The sequence below is a fragment of the Microtus oregoni genome, unplaced genomic scaffold (assembly GCF_018167655.1).
Source record: "Microtus oregoni isolate MIOR12 unplaced genomic scaffold, Mior012 000003F_ref0000135, whole genome shotgun sequence".
Lineage (NCBI taxonomy): Eukaryota > Metazoa > Chordata > Mammalia > Rodentia > Cricetidae > Microtus > Microtus oregoni.
The window spans coordinates 64,870,937-64,894,194 of record NW_024543062.1 but is presented as its reverse complement, the minus strand read 5'-3'; the positions used below and the strand labels follow the sequence as shown (position 1 = coordinate 64,894,194).

The window sequence follows — 23,258 nt, the reverse complement described above, 5'->3', positions numbered from 1 at the left end:
TGTACAAAATATCGGTCAAAGTGCCTGATCACAAAATAAAGACTTGGGTGTCCAAGCTGGAACTTGCTCTTCCTGTATTCCTTGAGTTGAGCAACAATATGTGTTGTGTTCCAAGATGGAAGAACTGACAGATGGAATCTTCACTCCGTTCCTTTTTCCATAAGCCTCTGTTTGCCAGGATTATTCTAACACCATCCGCTAGAGTGTTAGGAAAGCCCCCTGGGTCTTGGCCATATCTCTAAGTTCCCTGGATGTTAATGTTGAGAATAGGTGTGTGTAGTATGACCAGTGAGAATTTGGGTGGATTCTAGTTACCAAAGGCATCAGGTCAAACTTGGTCATCTTGTGGCAAAAAGGCCAAGTTCTGTTCCTCAGCTTGCATTTTGTTCCTTATGGGGTGTGCAGTAGTGCCTTTCACTCCTAAGGGTCACACTCTCTCTGACTCCTTGTTCTGAGCTACTTTGGCAGTCTCCCCAGTTTCTTTAGGCTGTAAGTGAGTTCAAGGGCAGGAACAATTGCAAAAGCTCCTGGCTCAATAGAATAGAACTATAGGCTATGTGGAAAATGACGCTGGCTCAAAAGATGAGGAGGTGTATTTTCCCTAAATACTTACATGTCCAGCCCAGTAAATAGAAGGATCAAAGGGCTTTATCCCCAAGCAAAAGGGTAGTAACAGCTTATCACATAGCTGTCCTAGGAGGCCCTGCTCACCTGCTGGCTCAGCTGGGAAAGTAGCGGCCATTGTGCCAGGCTCTAACACATCTTTTCCTCTGTCACCGCAGGTGTTAACAGAACTGAAATCCGACAATCAAAGGCTGAAAGATGAAAATGGTGCCCTCATCAGAGTCATCAGCAAACTGTCCAAATAGATGAGGTCAGATCTGGGAGGAGGGGGCAGCATTTGCTGCCAACCCCTCGTTTCCGGCCAAAAGAAGTGAATGTTTCCGAAGAAGGGCACCTCCTTGTGATCCTCGTCAGTCACCTCCTCTGCACTGTACATTTTCTCTGCACTCTCAGTGTCCCATTGCTCCCGCACTTGTAGCCCGAGTTTTATGACTGTTTTAACTGAAGCATGATTGTGACTATTTCAAGCAATCTGGAGAAAGCTTTGTGGGGTATACTAAGCTCAGCTGTGAACCCCCAACTTTCTGCTGCTTTGTCCACATTGGTTTTGGTACAGATATGTAAGGCTTTGACCCGTAGCCTTTATACTGACCCACTGTCCTTTGATATAGGTGAGTCTTGTGGTGGCCACTCCAGGATCCTATCTGGGGTGCCAAGAGAAAGGGCAGAATATGGGGTTACTCTCTGGACTGCCTCTGGAGCTATTGCGTAGAGTCCACGGTGGTTGTGACTCTGTTGTTCACCTCTCAGGGACTGACTTGTTTTTACTTTTCTATCGATAACCTAGAACTTCCCTGACTAATCTTAACCCTGTTTCTCCCTTTCCACAAGGCTTAGATGCTCCTGTACTCTCTTGCTCCTTTTCTTTCTGTCCTTTTATGATTTCTTCTCCCAGCCTGATGGCATAAAAGCTGGAACAGAGCTCCTGACCTCAGTTGTTGGGGCCACTGTGGAAAATCATCGCTCTGTTGCCATGGTACCATGACCTCGTCCCTACACAGCTAGAGGATGACTTAGGAGTCAGCTTATTCTCATCTCCCGCTTGGCCGCTTACAGAGTGATTTTTCTGGGCTCTTCAAGTCAGACATAGCAGTATACACCTACAGTCTCAGCACTCGTGAAGCTGAGGCAGGAGGATCAGGGATTTGAAGCCAGCTACATAGCAAGACCCTCTCAAGAAGAGGGAAATCTGGACTCTGTTGAGTTTGCCTTGCTCCCTTTGCCTCTGTTTACTTTTCCACTTGTGCACCTGCTCCTAATGAGGAATGAAGTCACAAGTCCAGGGAGAGGGTGGGGGAGGCGGGTGAAGCAGGCTAGAGATGGAGAGAGCATGTGAGGACACTTGGAACGCTGTGCTTGTGCTGTGAGACGATGGTCGTCATGTTCAGGGGAGAGGCAGTGCCCTTCTTAGAAGCCAGCAGGAGAGTGACTGCTGGGGTAGAGACTGAAGGGGACGATCCAGTCCATAATAAGACTCGTGAACTCTTAAGAGTGGCAACATCATCCAGCCCAGCTTCCTTGTGTTATAGCGACCCCTCTGCTGCCATAGCTTTGCCCTATGGTCGGCCTTTGGTAGCTATGCATTTAGTGCTTAAAGCTTGGGCGCCTCTAATAACCAGAGTTTTTACTAATAGGAGCTGAGGTCTGCTGCTCCCCGCCTGCCCAGCTCACTAAATATGGATGGGTGGTGGTCTCTACTTCCATAGTTCCTTCAGTCCTTCTTCAGATGTCATGGTTTTGATGCCTGTCACATCTTGACTCCCATCCTCTAAAGTCTAGACAAAGGCAGCCCTTTAGGTTATCGTGTCTCCGTCTCTACAGAGTGGTCCATAATTCTAGCACATAGTTAAAGTGCTAGTTCTCAAGATGAGCCAGCTGATGCGGCTAATGCTTGATTTCTGTAGGCATTTGTCCCTTGGATCACATTAAAGGACAGGTCCTCTAGGGCCTCATTATTTTGGTGTTGCCGGTGATGTGGACCATTCTAACACTACCTCTGTCATTCTCTTTCATGAGGCTGCCACTGTCCTTTTCTGTGACCCTTAAACAGGCTGTAATTCAGGGTCTTTGTTGCAGACGAGGACCACGCCCACTCTGACACACTTTGAGCATGCATGTACAGGGTTCTCTTTGCCATTTCAACCCACTCTTCTGAGGAGTCTGTGTTGAGCCACTCTGTTATGGAGCACTGAGCCCGTGTTTTAGAAAGGACTAAACCACAGTGGGAAGGACCTGGCTTCTGCTATAGGAAGCGGGAAATGCCAACAACATGTCAGCCAACTGGTTCTAGAATAGCTAGGACATTGGGGAAGAAGGGATTGCTGCATTGTTCTTAGGAAAAGAAAATGGGATGTTAGGAAAACATTTTGAGTCTCCTCCATTCATAGGTAAAGGTGTTCCAGAGTTCTATGCTTTTCTTTTGGAGTCCAGGGGCAGGTTCTCAAAACTCACACCCTGGCATTAATACCTGCTGCTGTGTGTGGCCTTCCAGGAAGGTTCCTTAGGACAAGTTATTTCTACGCTTTTCAGCCTCAGGAATCCTGGACTCCACAGCCAAGAACTTATCATAGTACAGCTGTTCCTAGGTAATTCCAGGCACTTCCTTTAGGCCACTAATTTTATTACAGAAAACATTGTGAATTTGGTCTCTTCAAAATGATATTGACTGAAAACCCCCATGAAGGACATAGGCCTTCTGATAGCCAGCTAGACTCTTGGTGTTGGTCTCCTTTCCTCTGTTCTCGGCCAGTCACACACCGCAGGTCTCCCCGGTGGCCACCAGCCTCACTTGCTGACTTCTTGTGAGTCATCTCATAGCTGGAGCTTAGTGACCCACTGTAAGCCGGTGGCCATGCAGGATCAGCCCTGTCGCAAGCCAGTCTTCCTGGGAAATTCAGATGGGACAAGAATGTTCTCGCTATAGCATCGCACCCTGTGTTCTCATTCATCTGACAGCTTTGGGAGCAATGGCAGGGCCAGTCCCGAGATTCTGGGACTGGAGTTTTCCTGTTTGACTTTCAGGGGCTTCTGAGCCTTTCCAGACAGTACCTGGAAGTTCTGACTGCCAGTTTCATCCCTGTCTCTAGGGGAAGGTGGGTGGTGCACAGTTAAGGGTGTTGCCTCAAAAGAATCAGAACAGCTCGATCTTGGCCCCACTCAGTAGGCTGGTCTCACTTCCTAGAACCTCCGTGTCTGTCCAGCAGGGGCCACGTCCTCCCTCCTGCTTTCCCCGCTTCTGTCCCAAGCCTCGGTCTTCTAGATGCAAGCACTGTTCAGTGAGGCAAAGTACCGGGTTAGTCTGTGGGCCCTACAAAAGGGTATATAACAAGAGATGAGAGGAGGAAGTCTCCAAGCCGTGCCCTTTGCCGGCACTCTGGTTTCTGGCACCCCTTCGAGGCCTTTTGTCGCACAGACAACTGTCTCCACCCAGTGTAAAGTACTGACAGTACTGGCACTTGTGACATCTGTCAGCTGCTTCAGACTGTTGTACGACTTGAAACAGAAGCTTAATTGGGTAGCTAGGATGTTAGTGACTAACTTCCCCCAACAGGTGAGCTACAGCATCCACTGCGGTCTCACAGTGAGGCTGGGCTGCAGGAGCCCAGCTGTCTTCCCTCAGGACCGCAGGGCTCTAGTCCATGGTGACGCGCCCTTTCAGAGGTGGGCCCCGTGCACATCTCAGTTGCCTTCAGACATAGTTCCCTTGACCCAGGAGATGAGGGCAGGATAAGGTGCACACAGTTAAGCCAACTTACTTAGCTGTAACCCTTGGGCAAGATAATTTTTTAAGGCCCCATGGGGCTTAAATTTCTGTAATTTATTCATTTCTAGAAGGATGAGAACATTTTGACTCTTAGATTTCTGCTTCTTTTCAAATTTTCAATATCAGTCTTGTTTTCTTCCCAAACTCAAGCTGTTTAAGATTGGGGTGTCAAGGCTGACCTCTCCTCCTTGCTGGAAAGTGGAGTTAACACTGAAAGCAATTGAACAGTGTTGTGATTGTTTCCTTCCTGGTGGTTAGGAGCCTGAAGAGGTGGAGATTGTAGCTGGTAGGGGGTGGATAGAGCAGTATGTCACTAGGAACCCAGCCGCCTTTCCTAGATGTGACCAGCACTGCTTCTCCGTACCCAAGCAGGCTTAACTTGGGATTCTGTTTGGCACCAGCTAGTTCCTAATGTTGAGCTCTGCCTTGAGCAACAAGTGTTCCACAGGAAGAGCCTAGCTTCGGCTGAGCTCTGCCTCCGAGCACTGAGCTCTCAGAAGTGGGGCGTTCTGGGGCTGTTCAAGGCGGTCTTTCACAAGAGACCATGCTGCTGCTTCAGGAGTTCACAGACCCCACAAACCACATGGCATAGAATGGTGCAGTCAGAACAAACCCTGGAGGTGGGTGCCTGCAGGTATGATGGGTAAAGGCAGAGGGCAGGGTCTTTGAATGTGGAAGAGGATGGAGATTGCAGACACTGGGAGTAAGGAAGCCTGATTTCTGCACCTGGAAGTGCGTTCTGTCTCGTTGAGTTCTCTCCTCAGTTCCAGCTAAGCCTGAGAGGAGATTTTAATCAGCCTTCCTAATGGGTATTGACACTGCTCAGAGCAGTGGACTCTGTCAGGGACAACTATTGATTGCTTGTGTTCTGATTAGATTGGAAAAATAGATCAACTTCATTATAGCCCAGGAGCTGTCATTGTCACGGCTACAGAGGAATGAAGTGGTCTCTGGGGGCCGAGGAAAAACAACTGGACCCCAACAAACCTGAGGGAAGCTGGAAGTTGTCTCCATGTCTCCTTGCAAGCTGTGGTGAAGGTCACAATTGCAACCCAGTATCTGGGTGCCCGCTCGCGAGATGGTGGGGGTGGAAAGTCCTAAAGCCCATGCATTGATGCATGTTCTGGCCTTACCTCAGAAGACTTGGCAATGTGAGGCTCCCTTCCAGCCTGGGGACACACACACACACACTTGCCAGGCTGGAGCTTTTTAAAAGAGGTCTGGTGTTTTCTTGATTAGAAATGAAAACTCAGAAACCAATTTTATCCAAGTGTGTAGCTCTGTCTCTTTTTCTCTTCCTGCACCAGCTTCCCAAAGGACTCCCATGCATCTGCTTGTCTCCCAGCTTGGTAATCTGCCAGAATGACATTTTGTTATTTTGCCTCTAAATTTTCCCCTAATGCTTCCAATAAAAATGTACTTGGGTGGCCCTTAAGGTGTCATCAAGATGGTAGCGTAGGTCCTTCCAACTAATCGTACCCCTCCCCTGCCTTCCCCCACACTCCTCAGGCCTGGCTTCCACACTTGGGCTTGATGGTGCTTGAGGGACAGGGTTTCCCATTAATCAGCCAAGAGTCCTGGAGAATTTTCAGATACCAACAGCATGTCATTTTCCCCCACCACCCACAGCCAGCCCTATTCCATTTTCAAGGCCCCTCAGAGACAAGATTTGGCTTATAGGTCTAGATGATTCTCGTCGCAGGGCTGTGTCTGAGACATTCATTCCTTCTTTTCCTGGGGATGTGACCAGTCCCTGCATAAGGCAGAAATGTCTCCTCAGCACAGGCTGAGCTAGTCTATATAGAAGTGACAGCCTCTCAGCCAGCCAGGAGAGAAGACCCAGAAAAGGCAGGACCATAGAGTCCTAAGAGCCTCTGACGTGCTCTTGAACCCAGAGCAGAGGTCAGAGCAGGATCCTGAACAGGGGACACTCTGGCCAGCACCAGCTTGTTTCTCTCCCAGGTGCTGTGTCTGCTGTTCTCAACCCTACTCTTCTGAAACCTCAAGCGGATCCCAGCCTAGCCTAGGATGGCAGAGTCTAGTGCAGAGTAGCTGCAGGTAAAGGCAGCAGAGGTGGGTCCGGGAGAAAGCGTCCATCCAACACGCTTACCTCACCAGTCACCTGCCTTGAGCCCTTGGCAGGTCCTCTTCCTGGCCTGACCTCGAAGCACAGCAGTGATTTCCCTGAAGAGGGAGGTAACATGCCACAACCGCTCCCTCTGCAGCGAGATGTGACCTACTCTTAAGCCAGTGCAGTCTGGTTTGGGCATCACTGTTTTTCTCTGTTTCCTTCGCCCTGGTCTTGATCACCACTTGAACGCTAGCATTTTGTTTCCTCTCTCCACCCTTCACCCACACTTATGCACCAAATGGAGCTGTTTTCCAGCTGAGTTGTGTAGATGAACTTCAGTCAACTGTAAAGACACCTGGAGGAGGCTCCTGAGGGAGGGGAAGCCAGACTGGCTTTGTGAACTGAATGTATTTTTATGCAACTTTGAGTGGCCTTTCAACCCTGAGATGGATGGATTTGCTTACTGGTTGTTATTATATGGTATTAAGTGTTCTGTGTTTGAAAGTTTGGGAATAATATTCACATCTGTATGATGCCTGTAAACACAACAGTATTTATAAATGAACAAATAAAACTGTGTTTTAACTTTGTGCCATGAAAGTGATAGAGCTCCCATTAACCAGGCGGCCCCCAGTAGTTCCCACTGACTTAGCAGTCTCTGCATGGGCAGCCACAGTGCACAAGTCACCACATGCCCTGCCCCAGGAAGATCTCCTGGGTTGACTGGCAACCCTGAGAAGAAATCAGGGTTTCCAGGGCCTAAGGGTGGCTGTTTTATTGAAAGTGAAAAGCAGGGTGTGTGGCCCACCTGATAGACCCTAACATCCATCCTACATAGGGAAGCTGCACCCAGGGGGCTACTGATGGTAGTAGGCTCTGCAGGCTCCCAGCACCACACTGTCCACCTGGGTAAGGGTTCCTTGGGCCACTGATTCAGGACATCCAAAAATGACTTCTTACATCCAACCCATGCACATGAAGCTAACTGTGGGGTCATTTGAGGTTGGGTAGAAACTCTGAAGAAAAGGAGCCTAGCCCAGGGAGTTGCTGCTACACAGGCTGCTGGTAGGGCTGGGGAGTGGGCAGCCAGGCTTGGGTCTGCTTTCTGCCAAGTGGAAATCCTTGGTCACTGACTTGGGAGGGAGGGAAGATTCTTTTCCCCTGCTGTCACCAGCTGTTTGTAGCTCAGGCTGCAAGAGGAAATAGGCATGATGTCATAGTTGAAGAGTTCAGCCCTGGCCTTGGGGTTTGAAGCTGCGGCAAAGCGTGATTGACACAGGACTTCCTAGACCACAAATATCATTTCTCTGGGGCCCCTGCTGGCTGCGTAAGGTCTGTAGAGTCAGCTTCATCTACTGGCCATGGGTACCATCCTGCAGCAGAGCAAGACACCCACAGTCTTGGATCCCATGGCCCCCAGGACTGAAGTAGCCAGCCAGGTCTGGGCTCCTGCCAGCTCAAACAGGCCCTCTGCCCAGCTGCCTTCACTGCCCCCTGACCATCTGGACTGGACATGGAACACAAGCCTAGTGCATGCTGGTCCGAGACAAGCGACAGACTGATGAACTAAGTAAGAGTTTAATCTTTTCTTAGTTTTGGCCATACTGCCCCCTACTCTGACCATAAGCATTCGGAATCCTTTGACCTGACCAAGAATCTAATCTTTTCTTGGTTTTGGCCATACTGCCCCCTACTCTGTCCAGAAGCATTCGGAAGCCTTAATGGTCATGGTACCCCCGCCTCATCAGTCACAGATGGACAGCCTTCTTTAGAAAACAAGACTGGAGACTTTGTAGTTTCCACTTTTAAACATCTACACCCCAGGACCAGCAGCCTCCAAGATGTCAGCATCAGACTGTGGCTGTCCCCTAAGCTCAGGTTCCCCAGAGGGAACTCACCAGTATGGGGCAGCCCTTGTCCTCTCAGGAGGGTGGGCCCTGTGTACCTACCATCCACCAGAAACCCCATCTGCCCTTCCCCCAAACCCAGAAGAGAATGGGTTGTGACCCGTTCATGCTGGGCTAGAGGCCAGAGCCCCAAAACCAGCTCACCTCCCGGCCCAACCCTGCTGCCCCACTGGGGCAGCTCTATCCTCCCCCACTAAAAAAAGGAGAAATGCTCCCCGCCCCCAGGTTGCTTTCAGCTCTTTTCTTTAATAAGGAGACGCAGCTCATTACAAAATAACAATCCGACAGATCAGACAAGAACAGAGTCCACAGAAGGGAATGGAGAGAGCAGTGCCAAGCAGAGAGGGGAGGGGAGGGCTACACGTGTCCTCATGAAGACAGGGAGGGCTCCTGGTGAGGCCAGTGCACTCCAGGGGTGACGTGGGCACACTCGGGTTCTGCCCCAGCCCCAGTTTTAAAAGTTTCTGGACGGGCCCCGAGTTTTCAGAAAGCAAATCAAGTCCTTAGCTGACCAGGACTCAAACAGGATGGTCAGGCTTTCAGGTCGTTATCTTACTGGCTGCTGAGAAAACCTGGGGTGAAGCTAAGGCCCACACACTGCTCCCACAACCTTGCCACACTCTCCTGCTGCTGTTCCCAGTGGGGAGAGGGGGGACTCCAGCCAACCCCAGTCTACACTGAAATGGTTGCTCCAGTTGCCCCGTTATGTCAGTAGCACAAAGGTCCCTGGGACTTGCGTGTGCTCAAGCGTCATGGTCTGTAAATGGCAGAGCCCCTTGTTGCCTCTGGCTTTGGCCTGAGGTCCCCTGGGTTAGTAACATATGACTGCACTCCTCGGGAGTCCTGTGGGTGCCCAGGCTGCTCCAGGTCTCTCTCCCCATACTGTTACCGCTTGCTGTGCCTGCTCAGGCTGCCCTGGGAGCTGATGTGAGGGGCAGAGCCTAGTGCCGCCCCTCATCACCACACCCGCCACCGTGCTCTCAGGGGCATCCTGCTCTGTGGCACTGCCAGACCAAAGAGGGAGTGTGGGTGGAAAGCTTAACCCACTGTCCCCACTGGTCACTTCTCCACTGCTCTCTGTGGGCCCTGACAGCTCAGGGAGAAAGAAGTAGGCTGGGCTAGCCTTGTTCATCCCAGGCTACGGTGAAGCCCAGTTACAGGCTGGGCTGCTGACTTCTGAGAGATCTAAACCACAGAGCACGCCACTGCCCTGCCTACACCCAGGACAGAGTGGAGTCCCACCATCAGACCTACGCCAAGAAAGCCAGCCAGGGCCGTCTCCCGGGACCCCACCAGAAGCCCTGAAATGCCAACTGTCCTCATGATGCAGGGCTGAGGGAACAAGAGAGGATAACGGACAGGTGAGCCCTTCACAAGTGTTCTGTGGGGAGCCAGTTGGAGGGACAGGGGTGCTCCTGGGAGGAGTCAAGGGCAGCCTCCAGTAGGAGGCCCCTTTATGGCTTTTCAGTTTATTCAAGACAGTGGGAAGAAAGGAACCACGCCACACACACGGAACATAAAGGCAACGGGACACCAGACACAGGCTAGACAGTACACTGTGCCCCAAGGGTTAACCCTGCAGACAGACCTGCAGCAGACCTGCCGCAGGGCCCACAGGGCCCGTGTTCTCCAGCATCTTCCCCGGGCGAGGCTGGCACTGGGGCCAGAATGTGGTCTCCCATTGTGGACATTCCCTGTAGGGGATGTAGGGTGGGATCGAGGACAAAGACTTTACACAACATAAAATCAAGGAGCAGCCAGTTTTGTAAAGTGGGTTTGGGGTTGGGGGATCAAGGGGACGCTCAGTATTGCCATGCGGCTATTTACAGAGTTGTAGGCATGCATCTCGATCAGTTCTGCTCATGTGTTTATAGATAGCATCCTCTCTCAGAATATAGAACTAAATGCGCATGGAGGGGTCAGGTGAGGCTCAATGGCTTCAGAAGTTTCCTGTTTTGTTGTTGCTTAAAAAATAAAGTATATTCATATATCTTCAAGTCACAGTGTCCCCTTCTCAATATTGCAGTTCGAAAAACAGGTTAAGTCAAGTCTGTGGTAACCAGCTCTGGCCCCTGGGACTGAGAAAAGAGGGATGAAGTAGCCAGAGGGTATATTGCCAGACACAATACAGAATTAGCCAATTAAATTTAAATTTCACACTAAAGAATGAATCACTTTATAGTACAGTATGTCCCAAATATTGCGTCAGACATACTTATAACTTCAAAATTATTTATCTGAAATTCAAGTTTAACCAAGTATCCTGTATTTGTATTTCCCGAATTTGGCAGCCATTACGGGGCTCTGGAACACCTCCTGCTCCCCATGGCTCTGAGAGAAGACCCCAACCAGCCTGCGGTGGGTGGGAGACAGAGCAGGGGCAAGCAGAGGATGTGGTGGGGGAGGGAGTCCAGTCTCTTCCTAACTTGGGGAGTCTGCTGCTGTGTACACCCTCAAAGATAGGCTCTCCTACAGAGTTGAGAGACACGGGATTCCTTCCTCTTGGGGAGCATCACCCACCCTCTCGTGTAGCATGGAGACATGTTTATAAAGCTGCTTTTACGAAGAGGCCTATAAGAGAGACCTCCCACCTCCCTCACCAAATCTTAGGCCAGCAAAATCATTGCAAGTCGCTCTTGCAGAGATACAAACTGTGTGTTGGCTTCTTGAGGAGAAAGAAGACCAGGGTCTCCAGTTGGGCCTCACCTTGCTTCTCATAACAAGCATCTGCTATTTGGAGCCTCCGACTCCCCAGGCCTCAGTCTTTGTTTCTAGGGTTAAAAACTTCCAACCCAAAAGTACCCAGAATCCTTCACCAGCCAGAAACATTGACTATCTTAACTTAATGCTGATACCCCAGGACCCTGACACCCCCAGAAATAAACCCCCGTGGCAGTGAAGGTTTGGAATGCTATACTGGGTTTGGGTCACATCAACCCCCAGTGCATAAAGACTTGAGTATCGACATGTTCCTGCCCAGCTCCTGCCCTTGAACAGGTGCTGTCTGCTTGGGTGGCTAGCGAGGGACCGGCCCTAGGCCTGGGGAGGAGCCACTTCCGGCACTGATGCTGCCTCCAAACTGATGACCAGAGTCCAAAAGCCCTTGCAGAACAGAGCTGTAGCCCATCTGCAAGGGACACTAAAACCATACCTTCCCTCCTCTGTGAGCAGTGCGGTAGGGCTAGGGGCTATGAAAGGCCTTAACGAGGTTCCAGGAGAGAAGCCGAGAAGTTGAAAGATGGGTTGGGAGAGCTGGGAGAATGTAGAAAGAAGGAAGGGTAGGGTCGGGGGGGGGGGGGGTTGTCTGTGAATGAGGTTTATGGAATGTGTGTGAGAAGAGCCAGTGCAGGAAGGGACCTGGGAAAGCACCAAAGTTCCACAGCTCTGAGGATGGAAAGGAATTGTGAAGTCCATGCCAGGACCCTGGTACTCCTCAACCACCCGGACTCGGAGTGGACCCTATTGCCCTACAATTTTCTGTACCTCTGGTCCCAAGGAGTCTACAACCCATCATCCCAGCAGAAACTTCCCTCCTCAGTGTTTAGCATACACGCACATACAGAGAGTGTATAAAATACATAACTTCCCATGTACCCAGGGCCAGCAGCAGAAGCGCCTCTAAGGTACGCAGGTCAAACCTCACTTCACAGTCTGTTTCTGGTAGAGGGGTTAACTTGGTCCCTACTTAAACAAAAAAGCAAACCCACACAGCTCCCATTTTCAGTAAAACTATAGGATACTCTGTGCCTTCTTCATACTGGGTTCTCAAAGCCAAACTCTACACCACCATCCATCAGACCTAGAAGAAGAGGGAAGGACCAAAGTGGGCAGAGCAGAAGTTCTGCCACATTGCTGTTGAATTGTGACCTCCCTTGGGCTTCCAGGAAGCTGTGTATTTTCTGTGGTAAGAGAACAAGGGCCTGAGAGATTCAAGGAGAGAAGAGAAGCAAGACCAAGGGAAAGGGGTAGCCTCTAGCTACATGGGGATTAACTCCTTTGCCCGGGCTGAAGGTTGGAAGGGTACTCAGTGCTAGCCTGACTAACATATATATGGCTTTTATCAATACTGGGGACAAGTGGGGAACAGGGAAGGGGACACTGAACACAGGGGTAGAAACCTTCGCAGGTTTCCTCCAGCACTCATTTGAAATGAACGCCCTGTTTCCTGGCATTTCCCTGCCTCTAGGAAATGGAAGGATAGGGCCTATCCACAGCTCTGCCTGGGCCCCTCTGGCTACCATCACGGAGGCCTGAGGACCCAGGGAGCCAGGAATCAGAGTTGTGAGCTCTTCACTGTCTATCCATGCTTCCCCTTCTTGCCACCTCCTTACCTGGACCTCAAGGGACCTAAACACTCAAGCCTTCCTCTCTCGGGTCTCTGGCTCTGTGCAGAGTGTTTGTCTTCAGACAGTATTTTTCCACTTAGACAAAAAGGGGAACAGAAGCAAAAGCAAGATGGCGCGTGAATGCGAATGACCGTGGCACTGCCTGCGCTCTGCCCTGCGGAGGAAGGAAGCTTGTACTTCCCACTTAGGAGACAAAGATCCAGGAGCTCAACTTCAGGCTTTCTCAGTAACGGGGCTTCTCCTCAACGTTTGATGCTATCAACAAGAATGCAATCCTGGGGCCGGCAATCTCGGGTAGAGTTCAGTCAATCCGGTGAGAGTTTGTTCCCATGAATGTCCCCAAAACCACATTCCTGGGGGAAGCCATGACTGACAAGAGGAAGTCTGTGATGGCATCAAGGGCTTTGGTCCTAGTTCTGAACACATCCAGCACCACATTGTGCTGCCTTCCAAATGGCCATTCCCAAGGACTCTGAGAGCTTCACACGCTGCCGGGCCTCCCACTGAGGCAGCTGGCTTTCTTCATCCTGGAGTCCCTGAAGACTTTCTCCTTTCACATGGCTTCACTGTCCGTGGCTCGTTCCAGAAATGAAGAGAAAGACTCAAAGACAGAGGCAGGCAGGGATGGACACACGCGCACGCACGCACGCACGCACACACACACACACACACACAACACGCTGGACTTTGTGTTGCCTTGACAGTTGAGAAACAGAATGTGCCACCATTGGTTGGTCCAAAACCCAGGAAAAGCAGGAACTGCTTCAACTTTCCTCCAATCGAGGCCCCGCGTGGGGCGAGGCCTGTGTGAAGCTCTGAGAGCGAGGGAAACCGCGACAGACATGCAACAAGGACAGCTCCTGGAAACAGACAGAGCCAGGCTTCTCTTTCACCACTTAGGGGACTCCCTTCACGCAGCCACCAAAAAGAAGTTGGTCTTTAGAAAGAGTAAAAGGAAGGAAAAACAGGACACACTGCAAACAAATGAAGAAACCTCTAGGGTCGCGTAACTGAGGTATTGATAGCTCTGGATCTTGTCAGTGCCCTCAGAGGCAGGAGGCCCAGCGTCTGTGGCCTACTTGTTCTTCCCCAGGAGCGCATCCACTTCCTCCTCTGGCTTAAGAGAATGCCACTGGGCGATCGGCCTTCGAGGGTTGGCCAGCATGTCGGACCAGTGCCGCAGCTCCGTGCCTGTGGCGTTGCTGCCCACAAAGATCTTGCCAATGGCTTCGTTCTTGCCCAACTTGTCGTAGTCTAGCACAGTGACAACCACCTGGACTTTCTGCAAGGAAGCAAAGGGAGGAAGGAATTCAGAGAAGAAGGAAGCCGTGATATCCTGCATCTCTGTCTACACTGCAAATAATACGGAAGGAAATGCCTCCAGGTTTCTGGCTTCCAGCTCCAGCTCCAGTTCAGTTTCAGTGGACATGGAGATGGAGGGCAAACCCTTTTCTTTTTTAAGGCAACCTGTTTTTCTACCAGCGGTATACTTGAGCATACACAATGCTCTAAGAACTGTAAGACCTTACAGGACAGGTGTGGCCTCTAATGAAGTCAGTGGACACATAATAAAAATAAATAAATAAAAGTTGCTAGGCGGTGGTGGTGCATGCCTCAACACTTGGGAGGCAGAAGCTGGAGGATCTCAGTGAGTTCGAGGCCAGCCTTGTCTACAGAGCGAGTTCCAGGATAGGCTCCAAGGCTACACAAAGAAACTCTATCTTAAAAAAACCATATATATTTGTTCATATATATGTTCATCAAATACATTAAGGACTTATATGACTTTTAAAAGTTAGTTCATGTCCATTTCCTCTTCAGAAAAGTCCCCTCCGGGGTCCCACCCCATAATCACCCACCCGTGGCTGCTCTCTTTCCGCCCCCCACTTGTCCAGTGAGCTCAGAGCTCAGGCCCCTCGAGGCTTCAGCACCTGGATCTGCTCAAAGGGAATCTCGAAGCTGAAGGACTCGTTGAAGTAGGGGTTCAGGGTCTTCTTCTTCACGGTCGTCTTCTTCTTCTTGAGTCTCTTGCCGTTCTGCATCAGGTGGATTTTCACATAGGGGTCTGCAGAGACAGTCCCAACAGAGACTTCTAAGCCCTGACCATCTTCCCGGTGTCCCCAGGCCACTTTGGGATCGGACAGGCCTCCACCCTGCTGGCACCAGCCCCTTGGAAAGCCCAGAGATGGGACAGGAAGTCATCTCGTTCAAGGGTGGGAAAGGTGTTAAGGACCATCCCTAGTACATGAATCAGGGGAACTTCTGAGCTTAAGAAAGGACTTGTGAGGAAGCATGGGACTAAGTGGCCCAGTGCCTGGGCTAGGCAGGAGACACGGAAGTGCTACAATCAAGGCAGACTTCTGCCAAGTCCCAACCCCACCCCATCCAGACACAGAAGGGAAAGGACCAGCCCAAGGTCACATCCTGGGTCAGTGATGGAGCTAAAGCCCAGCCACAGGGCTCATGGTCTGAGGGGGCTCTGTAGAGGCTTTACCCATCCGCATCCTGTGGCACAGGCTAGCCCTCTTCACTGTCAGAGCATCCCCTTCCAGAACAAAGCTGGCAGAGCCTACAACCTCTCCTGGAAAAATATCCCCTCCTCTGGTGGTATGGCAGAAAGGCAAACTTTGGGCTAAGCCTTGCCACTTCCAATGCTTCCTTCTAAAGTCCTATGTCAAACAAAGATTCCTCTGTCTTCTCCATGGCCCACGGGGCATAGCCAGAGGGTAATGGACAGGCAGCCTGAAAGAAAGGGTGAGATTGGGAAACTGTGCCCCACAACAAGCGAGTCGCTTCCTACTGTCAGCTCCAGGGACTCAGGGCAGTGACTGGCTCACTGGTGCCACCCACTGGCACCCAGGGGTTCTGCAGTACCTGAAAGGCCCCCCACGTCCATCTTCTTGAGGTTCTTGGCCTCCAGGATACAGACTGTGAGTTTCCCGGCAGTGGGCACATAGCGCAAGGAGGTACAGATGTCACCCAGCTTCTCCGGCTGTCCAGGGAAATTAGCGGGTCTTAGGTCACTTCCCCTACCCCAGTGGTCTCTAGTGTGGCTGACCCCATCTTGAAGATTGGCAAAGCAGTGGTTTCTAGCCACCTCCCTAAGTCATCAGCTCCCACATCTGTCCTGGTTCCCAGCCATGGTCTGAGGAAGCTGACGCCTCCAAGAAGGCAGAGAACAGGCTATAGAGGAGGGACCTGGCAGACCTGGCAGATGTAGGGTGGGCTCAGGTCCCCACCAAGCTGGGCTGAGAAGGGCACCAGGAGCAGGTGCTAGGTGGCCAAGTGGTTTCGGGAGCTTCTTCCCTGGTGGCTCGTGCCTGCTGCCATCCTTTCCCATCAGCCACTGGGCTCACAGAGTGATGTGTGGGTTTTAAAGTACTTTCCTTTGCTTTATTATTTATTATTGTGTGGACAAGGCAAGGACACTGTGTAACCAGCAAGAAACTCAGAAAGTCAGACAGCCGTGTAGTACTGGACAGAGAGGGCTCAGGACTCCTGACCCTTAGAAGGCCTCAGCTAGCCCCAGTTTCTCAGGGGTGGGGCCACCAGGGTGAGGCCACCAGGGTGAAGGTAAGACCAACCAATCACACATGTCTTCCTTCAGGTGCATAGGCCTTCAACTCTGGCAACAGAGCAGGCCCCAGCTATAGAAGAAGGCCTGCACCTTCATCCCTACTCCTCCACTGAGCACCGGGCAGGCCACTTCAGGAGCCTGGCTGAAACACGCGAAGACAAACCACACACTGAGAATCACATAGAATCAAGGCCGGCTTTCCTTGTGGGTAAACTGTGGCATAGAATCTGATTGACAGTGGGACTCGAAAGGAACAGTAATGATGCCATCCTTATCCCATAGCTTGCTTGGCAGACACCAGGCACTGCACAAGGAAGGCACTTTGCATGGGCGGTTAATTTCCAGCTAGAAGCCTCTAAATGAAGGTGGCAAGGCCACAAAGCTTGGTGGTGGTGGTGCACACCTTTAATTCCAGCATTTGGGAGGCAGAGGTAAGAGGATCTCTATGAGTTCAAGGTCAGCCTGATCTACAGAACAAGTTCTAGGATAGCTACTCAAGAACCCTCCCCTGAAAGGAGGAGGATAAAAAAAGAAGGAAGAGGAGGAGGAGGAAAAAGAGGAGGAGGAGGAAAAAGAGGAGGAGGAGCAGGAGGAGGAAGGAGGAAGAGAAGGAGGATGAGGAGGGCAGCAGCTTGCCCTGGGTCAACAGCCAGGCAGTGGGGAGCTGGACTCTTCCATCAGCAGACCTAACTCTAAACCTCCGCTCTTCCTAACATACACATGGAGGAACAAGCCTACATGAGCACTGAGAGGCCAGGCCTCTCCACTCTTACCTCTTCCTTCTCCCCGCCTTGTAGATCTCTCCACTCCTCAATGGGCTGGCCGAGGTCCACGGTGTTCATGGGCACCTTCACCTCTCCGATGATGTCATGTTTAGAGAAGCGGTCGAAGTCATAGATGGCCATCACCAGGGTTTTGCCTCCTAACTCCTGGTACGGCACCTGCAGGGCACAGACAGGGTCAGAGGGGGCCAAAGTGGCTTGATCACTTCTAGGGGGGATGCTGCAGGAAGAGCCCAGGCTTGGCCCTGTACTGCCCACAGGCACCAGGCAGACTGTGGAAACCAATGTGTGAGATGGGAAGAGGCTACTGCGCCACTCTGAGCAGGTCCCAACGCTCCAGCCATGGCTGTGGACCAGGGAAAGGTATGCAGAACCTGGGGGGCAGAGGGGGAGCCGGAGTCTCCCTTCCAATTTCCATCACCTTGAAAGTGAAGGTCTCGTTGAAGGCGGGGTTCAGTGTCTTCCGGTGCACCTTGGTCTCATATTTCTTCTTCTTGTCTGGGAGGAGGAAGACTTTGACATAGGGGTCTGAAGTGCCACCCATGTCCAGGGCAGGCAGTTCAGCCGCTTGCAGGACACCCACGGTGAGCTGTGGAGAAAGGATGTCTCAGTCTCTGGGCTGCTCATCCAGCCCCAGATGGTCTCCTGCAGCCCCCACCCCCACCCCCACCCCCACCCCAGCGGGGGTCTGGGAAGGGGGCCAGGCCAAGCTCAGCAAGTAAATTAATAGCAGCGTTCACCTGAAACCTTCCCCAGAGGAAACTGACATCAAAGCCAAAGGCTATGTATGCCCTGTAGCTTCCAACTGTCCCACTCCGCAGAAAGGCAAGGCCTACCTGCCTCTAGGGAGTCACTTCTGTCCACGCCCTATCCCCGTTGCCCAGCCCCACACACCTGGTTGGCTTGGAAATCATAGTCCAGAGAAAACTGCAGTTTGCCCAGGTTCTCTGGCTCCTTCTCCTCCTCGCCTTCACCTTCTCCTTCTGTCAGGCCCGTCTCTGCATCGTCATCATCCTAGAGCTGCGGGCGGGGAGAAAGGGCTTATGGGAAGGCAGCAGCCACCTTTACAAACTCTGACTCAGAGCCGTTGTGGGGGGAACTGCGCTGTCGGGAGAGCCCCGGTACAAGGCAGACCCTAGGAACCAGCATGACATGGGAGAGCGGCTCATCAGGGAACCCCCAGCCCACACTTGGAAGACATGACATCTCTCCTCCCTGTGGGGTCGGGCACTGTGCCACGGGCAGGATAGCTTCTTGAAGCAGGGCGATCACTTTCCTTAAACCCCATCAGTCTTTTGCTCGGATTTACCCAACCTGGGCGAGACATACCAGGATTGCAGTCCAGGCAGCCAGGAGCAGGGCGAGTCCAGAGAAGCGGAAAGAGAAGGGAGCGATTTAAGAGCAAATCCTTCAGCTGAAGCCAGCCTGGAGTCATGGCTCCTTGATGAGATCAGCCTGAGTTACGTGCACACATGTTGCACACATACACACACGCATACATACATGCATGCACATACACACGCATGCATGCATATACACACTGACACAAAGATGTGCATGCATATACACCATCCATGTGCACGCACACACACACACACACACACACACACTGTACGCTCCTTTGAGGCCCACCTAGACATACAGACACAGAAGCACTCGAAGGCCATCATGACCCTTGGCTGCGCTTTGAGGCCAGTCCCTTCTTCCAGCCTTCACTATGATGCCTTGAGAAAGACCCTCCCAGTTGTTCCCCAAACGAACAACAGAGGACCAGGAAACACCTGGCTCTAAACTTAGAGGAGAGACTGATATGCCAAGGGGCCTACTGGAACCAATACCAACAGGCTGGGTCAGTGCCTCCTTATCTGAGAGTGATGGATTCGTGTGGTTCCATCTTGGTGCCTTCGAACCTCCACTCCCCACCCCGAGCCCCACCCCCACCCAGTCAGATGTATCTGTCCTTCAGTCCCTCCTGGCAGGAAACTTTGGCAACCTAATGGCATCTTCCTGGGGGTCATCATGGATGTCAAACACTTAGCTCCAGTGGCCTCCTTGGGAGTCCATACATTGTTCCCCTTCTTCTGCTTTTTCGAGGGTGGGCTAGCTCATGCTGACTCGGACTTAAGTCCCTGCCCTCCAGCTTGAGGTGGCTGACCTGATACTCTAGGTGTGACCGTCGCCACTGTGACCTGTGTGGAAAGTGTGCACATGTGTGGAGTGTGCAGAGAGAACAGCTCATACAGAAGAGGAGGGTTTGGCTGTGGCAGCCACACCTCACCTTTCAGGACCGGGAAAGCCAGGCAGGGCCCCTCCCTGCTCCTCCCCAGCAGCCTACCTGGCCCCCTTTCATGTCCTTCATGTTCATGGCGTTCTTCATGCCCTTGCCCTTCTCCTTCTTGTTCTTCTTCTTCTTGCAGCAGCATTTCTTGCAGATGCAGAAGCAGCAGGTGAGCAGCAGGAGACCAGCAACCACAGCCATGGCGATCAGAGCCCAGGGTGGCACTGCCCACACAGAGAGCCCCAGTATCAACACACTGCGCCTCGCAAGCGCCCTCATCCCAAGCAGTGGGTTGGGACTGTGACTCCCCCATTCTCCAGCCCCACATTTTTTATTGATTTTTATTGAACTCTACATTTTTCTCTGTTCCCCTCCTTGACTCCCCACTTCCCTTCAACCCTCTTCCAAGATCCCCATGCTTCCAATTTACTTAGGAGATCTTGTCTTTTTCTACTACCCATGTAGATTAGATCTACAAAAGTCTCTCTTAGAGTCCTCATTGCTGTCTAGTTTCTCTGGGATTGTGAATTGTGGCCTGGTTTTCTTTGCTTTATGCTTTCTAGCTCCATTCATTTGCCTGCAAAATTCAAGATGTCGTTTTTCTTTCTACTGTGTAGTACTCCATTGTGTAAATGTACCACATTTTCCTTATCCATTCTTCAGTTGAGGGGCATTTAGTTTGTTTCCAGGTTCTGGCTATGACAAGCAATGCTGCTATGAACATAGTTGAGAACATGTCCTTGTGGCACAATTGAGCATCCTTTGGATATATACCCAAAAGTGGTATTGCTGGGTCTTGAGGAAGGTTGTTTCCTAATCACCACACTGACATCCAAAGGGGTTGTACCAGCTTGCATTCTCACCAGCAGGGCAGAAGTGTTCCCTTTTCCCCACAATCTCTCCAGCATAAGTTGTCAAAGTGTTTTTGATCTTGGCCATTCTTATAAGGTGGAATCTCAGAGTTGTTTTGATTTGCATTTCTCTGATGACTAAGGATGTTGAGCATTTCCTTAAGTGTCTTTCAGCCATTTTAGATTCCTCTGTTGGGGATTCTCTGTGTAGGTCTGTACCCCAATGGGGGGGGGGGGTGTTATTTGTTCTTTTGGTGACAAATTTCTTGAGTTCTTTGTATATTTTGGAGATCAGACCTCTGTCTGATATGGGGTTAATGAAGATCTTTTCCCATTCTGTAGGCTGTTGTTTTGTCTTGTTGACATGTCCTTTGCTTTACAGAAGCTTCTGAGTTTCAGGAGGTCCCATTTATTGTTTTTCTCAGTGTCTGTGTTACTGGGGTTATATTTAGGAAGTGGTCTCCTGTGCCAATGCGTTCAGTGTATTTCCCACTTTCTCTTCTATAAGATTCAGTGTGGCTGGCTTTATGTTGAGATCTTTGATCCATTTGGACTTGAGTTTTGTACATGGTGATAGATATGAATTTATTTTCATTCTTCTACATGTTGATATCCAGTTATGCCAGCACCACTTGTTAAATATGCTTTCTTTTTTCCATTTTATATTTTTTGCTTCTTTGTCAAAAATCAGGTGTTCGAAGGTGTGTGAATTAACATTCGGGTCTTTGGTTCAGTTCTATTGGTCCTCCTGTCTGTTTTTATGCCAATACCAGGCTGTTTTCAGTACTGTAGCTCTGTAGTAGAGTTTGAAGTCATGGATTGTGATGCCTCCAGAAGTTCTTTTATTGTACAGGATTGTTGTGGTTATCCTGGGTTTTTTGCTTTTTCATATGAAGTTGAATACCATTCTTTCGAGATCTGTGAAGAATTTTGTTAGGATTTTGATGGGCATTGCATTGAATCTGTAGACTGCTTTTGGTAAGATTGCCATTTTTACTATGTTAATTCTACTTACCCAAGAGCATGGGAGATCTTTCCACTTTCTGGTGTCTTCTTCAATTTCTTTCTTCAAAGATTTAAAGTTTTTATCATACAGGTCTTCCATTTGTTTGGTTAGAGTTACTCCGAGATATTTTATGCTATTTGTGGCTATTGTGAAGGGTGATGTTTCTCTGATTTCTTTCCCAGCCCTTTTATCATCTGTGTACAGGAGGACTACTGATTTTTTTGAGTTAATCTTGTATCCTGCTTACATTGCTGAAGGTATTTATGAGTTGTAGAAATTCTTTGGTAGAATTTTTGGGATCTCTTATGTAACCTATCATATCATCAGCAAACAGTGAAAGTTTGACTTCTTCTTTTCCGATTTGTATCCCCTTGATCTCCTTTGGTGTCTTATTGCTCTAGCTAGGACCTCAAGAACTATATACAACAAGCCAACGCCAACATCAAACTAAATGGAGAGAAACTCCCAGCAATCCCACTGAAATCAGGAACAAGACAAGGTTGTCCACTCTCTCCATATCTATTCAATATAGTTCTTGAGGTCCTAGCCGGCCCCACATTTTTATCCATATCCATGAGGTATGAGTATTTTGCTCTCAGCTGCCCCCTTGTGGACACAGCCTGCTGGATTAGCAGCCTGGAGTACATGGGGAAGAAGAGCAGTTTGGGCTATTTCCAGGGTTCTTCAGTTACTTGATCTTTGCACAACTGGTTAACCTCATCACAGCCAAGGGAAGAAAGAGACTTGTGGAGCCTGGCCCTGAGACAGTCCTCGGAGGCTTGACCCAGAGGCAGCAAAGTTTCCTGAGCTCTAGTTCCCCTAGAAGTCTGGCCTTGCTTATTCAGAGGGGATGGAGAGCCCTTACCACCACCACCACCACCACCAGCAGCACCACCACGATATTCTCCCACCAGTGTGGCTGATCCTGCCAAGGCGACCTGGTTCCACACAGAGAGCCTTTGCCAGGAGTTCGGGAAGCCTCATTTTCTGCACTCCAAAATAAAGCAGTTGCTAAATCTGCTGAAAACCTGAATAATGATTCCTAGCTCATTTTTTTCACCTTTTATTTTCATTCTTTGGTGGAATTTTAAAGTGGTACTTGGAGTTGAACCCCCATGAGGCCTGGACCATGTAACAATAAGTTCCTTTGCTGACCTCATTCATTTTGGATCATACTCTCAGCCTGGGTTCCCTGAAAAATCCAAAGAGCCCAGCCCAGCCCTTCCCTCTGGCCCCCCACCTCCTCAGGCCCAGCCCTGTCACAGGCCTCCTGGTACTAGCCCTGCAGGGCCACTCACAAGGGATCTTGTTGATCTCGTTGAAGAATTTGTCCTTCAGCTTGGCGAACATGTCTTCTTGGCTCTCCCCAGTGCCCGTGCTCTCCGTGGAGTTGTCGGCCGGCCTGACAGGCATCGTGGCAGTGGTGGTGGCAGGAGCCACAATGGGCTCCTGGTTCCTCTTGAAGATGTTCCTCATGGTGGCAAAGGGGGCAGCTGGGGGAGAGAGGAAGAGAGCAGGATAAACATCCCAGAAGCTCTGCCCAGGGACCAGGAGACAATCCCACGCTAAAGACTCTGGATGTTTCTGCCTCTGCAGCACAAGGGTACAGAAACAATGGCCCTCAGTAAGGTAGTGCAGGCATGCCGGAGGCTGTGAGGGGTACCCGCTACACGCGAGCTACCAAATCCAAACAACAATATAAGGTGGCTTTTTTGTTTTTGTTTTGTTTTGTTTCTTACATTCTTCTTATTTAACAGTTGGGGAAACAGGCTTAAGAGTTAAACCATCCTGAGGCCACTTCCAGCCTGACAGAATCTGCCTGGCTCCCAAGCCTATAGCCTGCTTTCCTGTGTCATTTCCATCAAGGAATGCAGGAATCTGCATCTAACCTCCCACAGCTCCAGGAAGAAGCAAGGCTCTCAGTGGGGTAAGCTTCAGCCTCTGTGCTCCCTGACTTCCACAGAATGGCTCAGCCTGCACTCTGCCTGTCTCCATGACACAGGGACACCCCCAGCCTCTTCACGTTCTATACTGGCCTCCATCTCTACTGGCC

The 23,258-nt window shown here is 50.6% G+C and overlaps 2 protein-coding genes across 8 annotated transcripts in view; one reads left to right on the top strand and one right to left on the bottom strand.

The window, feature by feature from the left end:
- Positions 1-7,048, top strand: part of Ppp1r12b (protein phosphatase 1 regulatory subunit 12B) — a 212,126-nt gene extending 205,078 nt beyond the window's left edge. For all 5 annotated transcript variants that reach the window (XM_041648025.1, XM_041648023.1, XM_041648024.1 and 2 more), the window contains one exon: positions 783-7,048. In XM_041648025.1, coding sequence (XP_041503959.1) covers positions 783-869 — 87 coding nt within the window. In that variant the 3' untranslated portion in view covers positions 870-7,048. The remainder of the gene's footprint in view (positions 1-782) is intronic.
- Positions 7,049-8,591: 1,543 nt separating this feature from the next.
- Syt2 (synaptotagmin 2) overlaps positions 8,592-23,258 on the bottom strand; it is a 113,604-nt gene continuing 98,937 nt past the window's right edge. For all 3 annotated transcript variants that reach the window (XM_041648029.1, XM_041648030.1, XM_041648028.1), the window contains exons 2-9: positions 22,504-22,698; positions 19,406-19,572; positions 17,965-18,084; positions 17,492-17,659; positions 17,062-17,229; positions 15,586-15,703; positions 14,643-14,776; positions 8,592-13,993 (exon numbers count right to left, since the gene is read on the bottom strand). In XM_041648029.1, the coding sequence (XP_041503963.1) occupies positions 13,787-13,993; positions 14,643-14,776; positions 15,586-15,703; positions 17,062-17,229; positions 17,492-17,659; positions 17,965-18,084; positions 19,406-19,572; positions 22,504-22,681 (1,260 nt within the window). In that variant the 5' untranslated portion in view covers positions 22,682-22,698 and the 3' untranslated portion in view covers positions 8,592-13,786. The remainder of the gene's footprint in view (positions 13,994-14,642; positions 14,777-15,585; positions 15,704-17,061; positions 17,230-17,491; positions 17,660-17,964; positions 18,085-19,405; positions 19,573-22,503; positions 22,699-23,258) is intronic.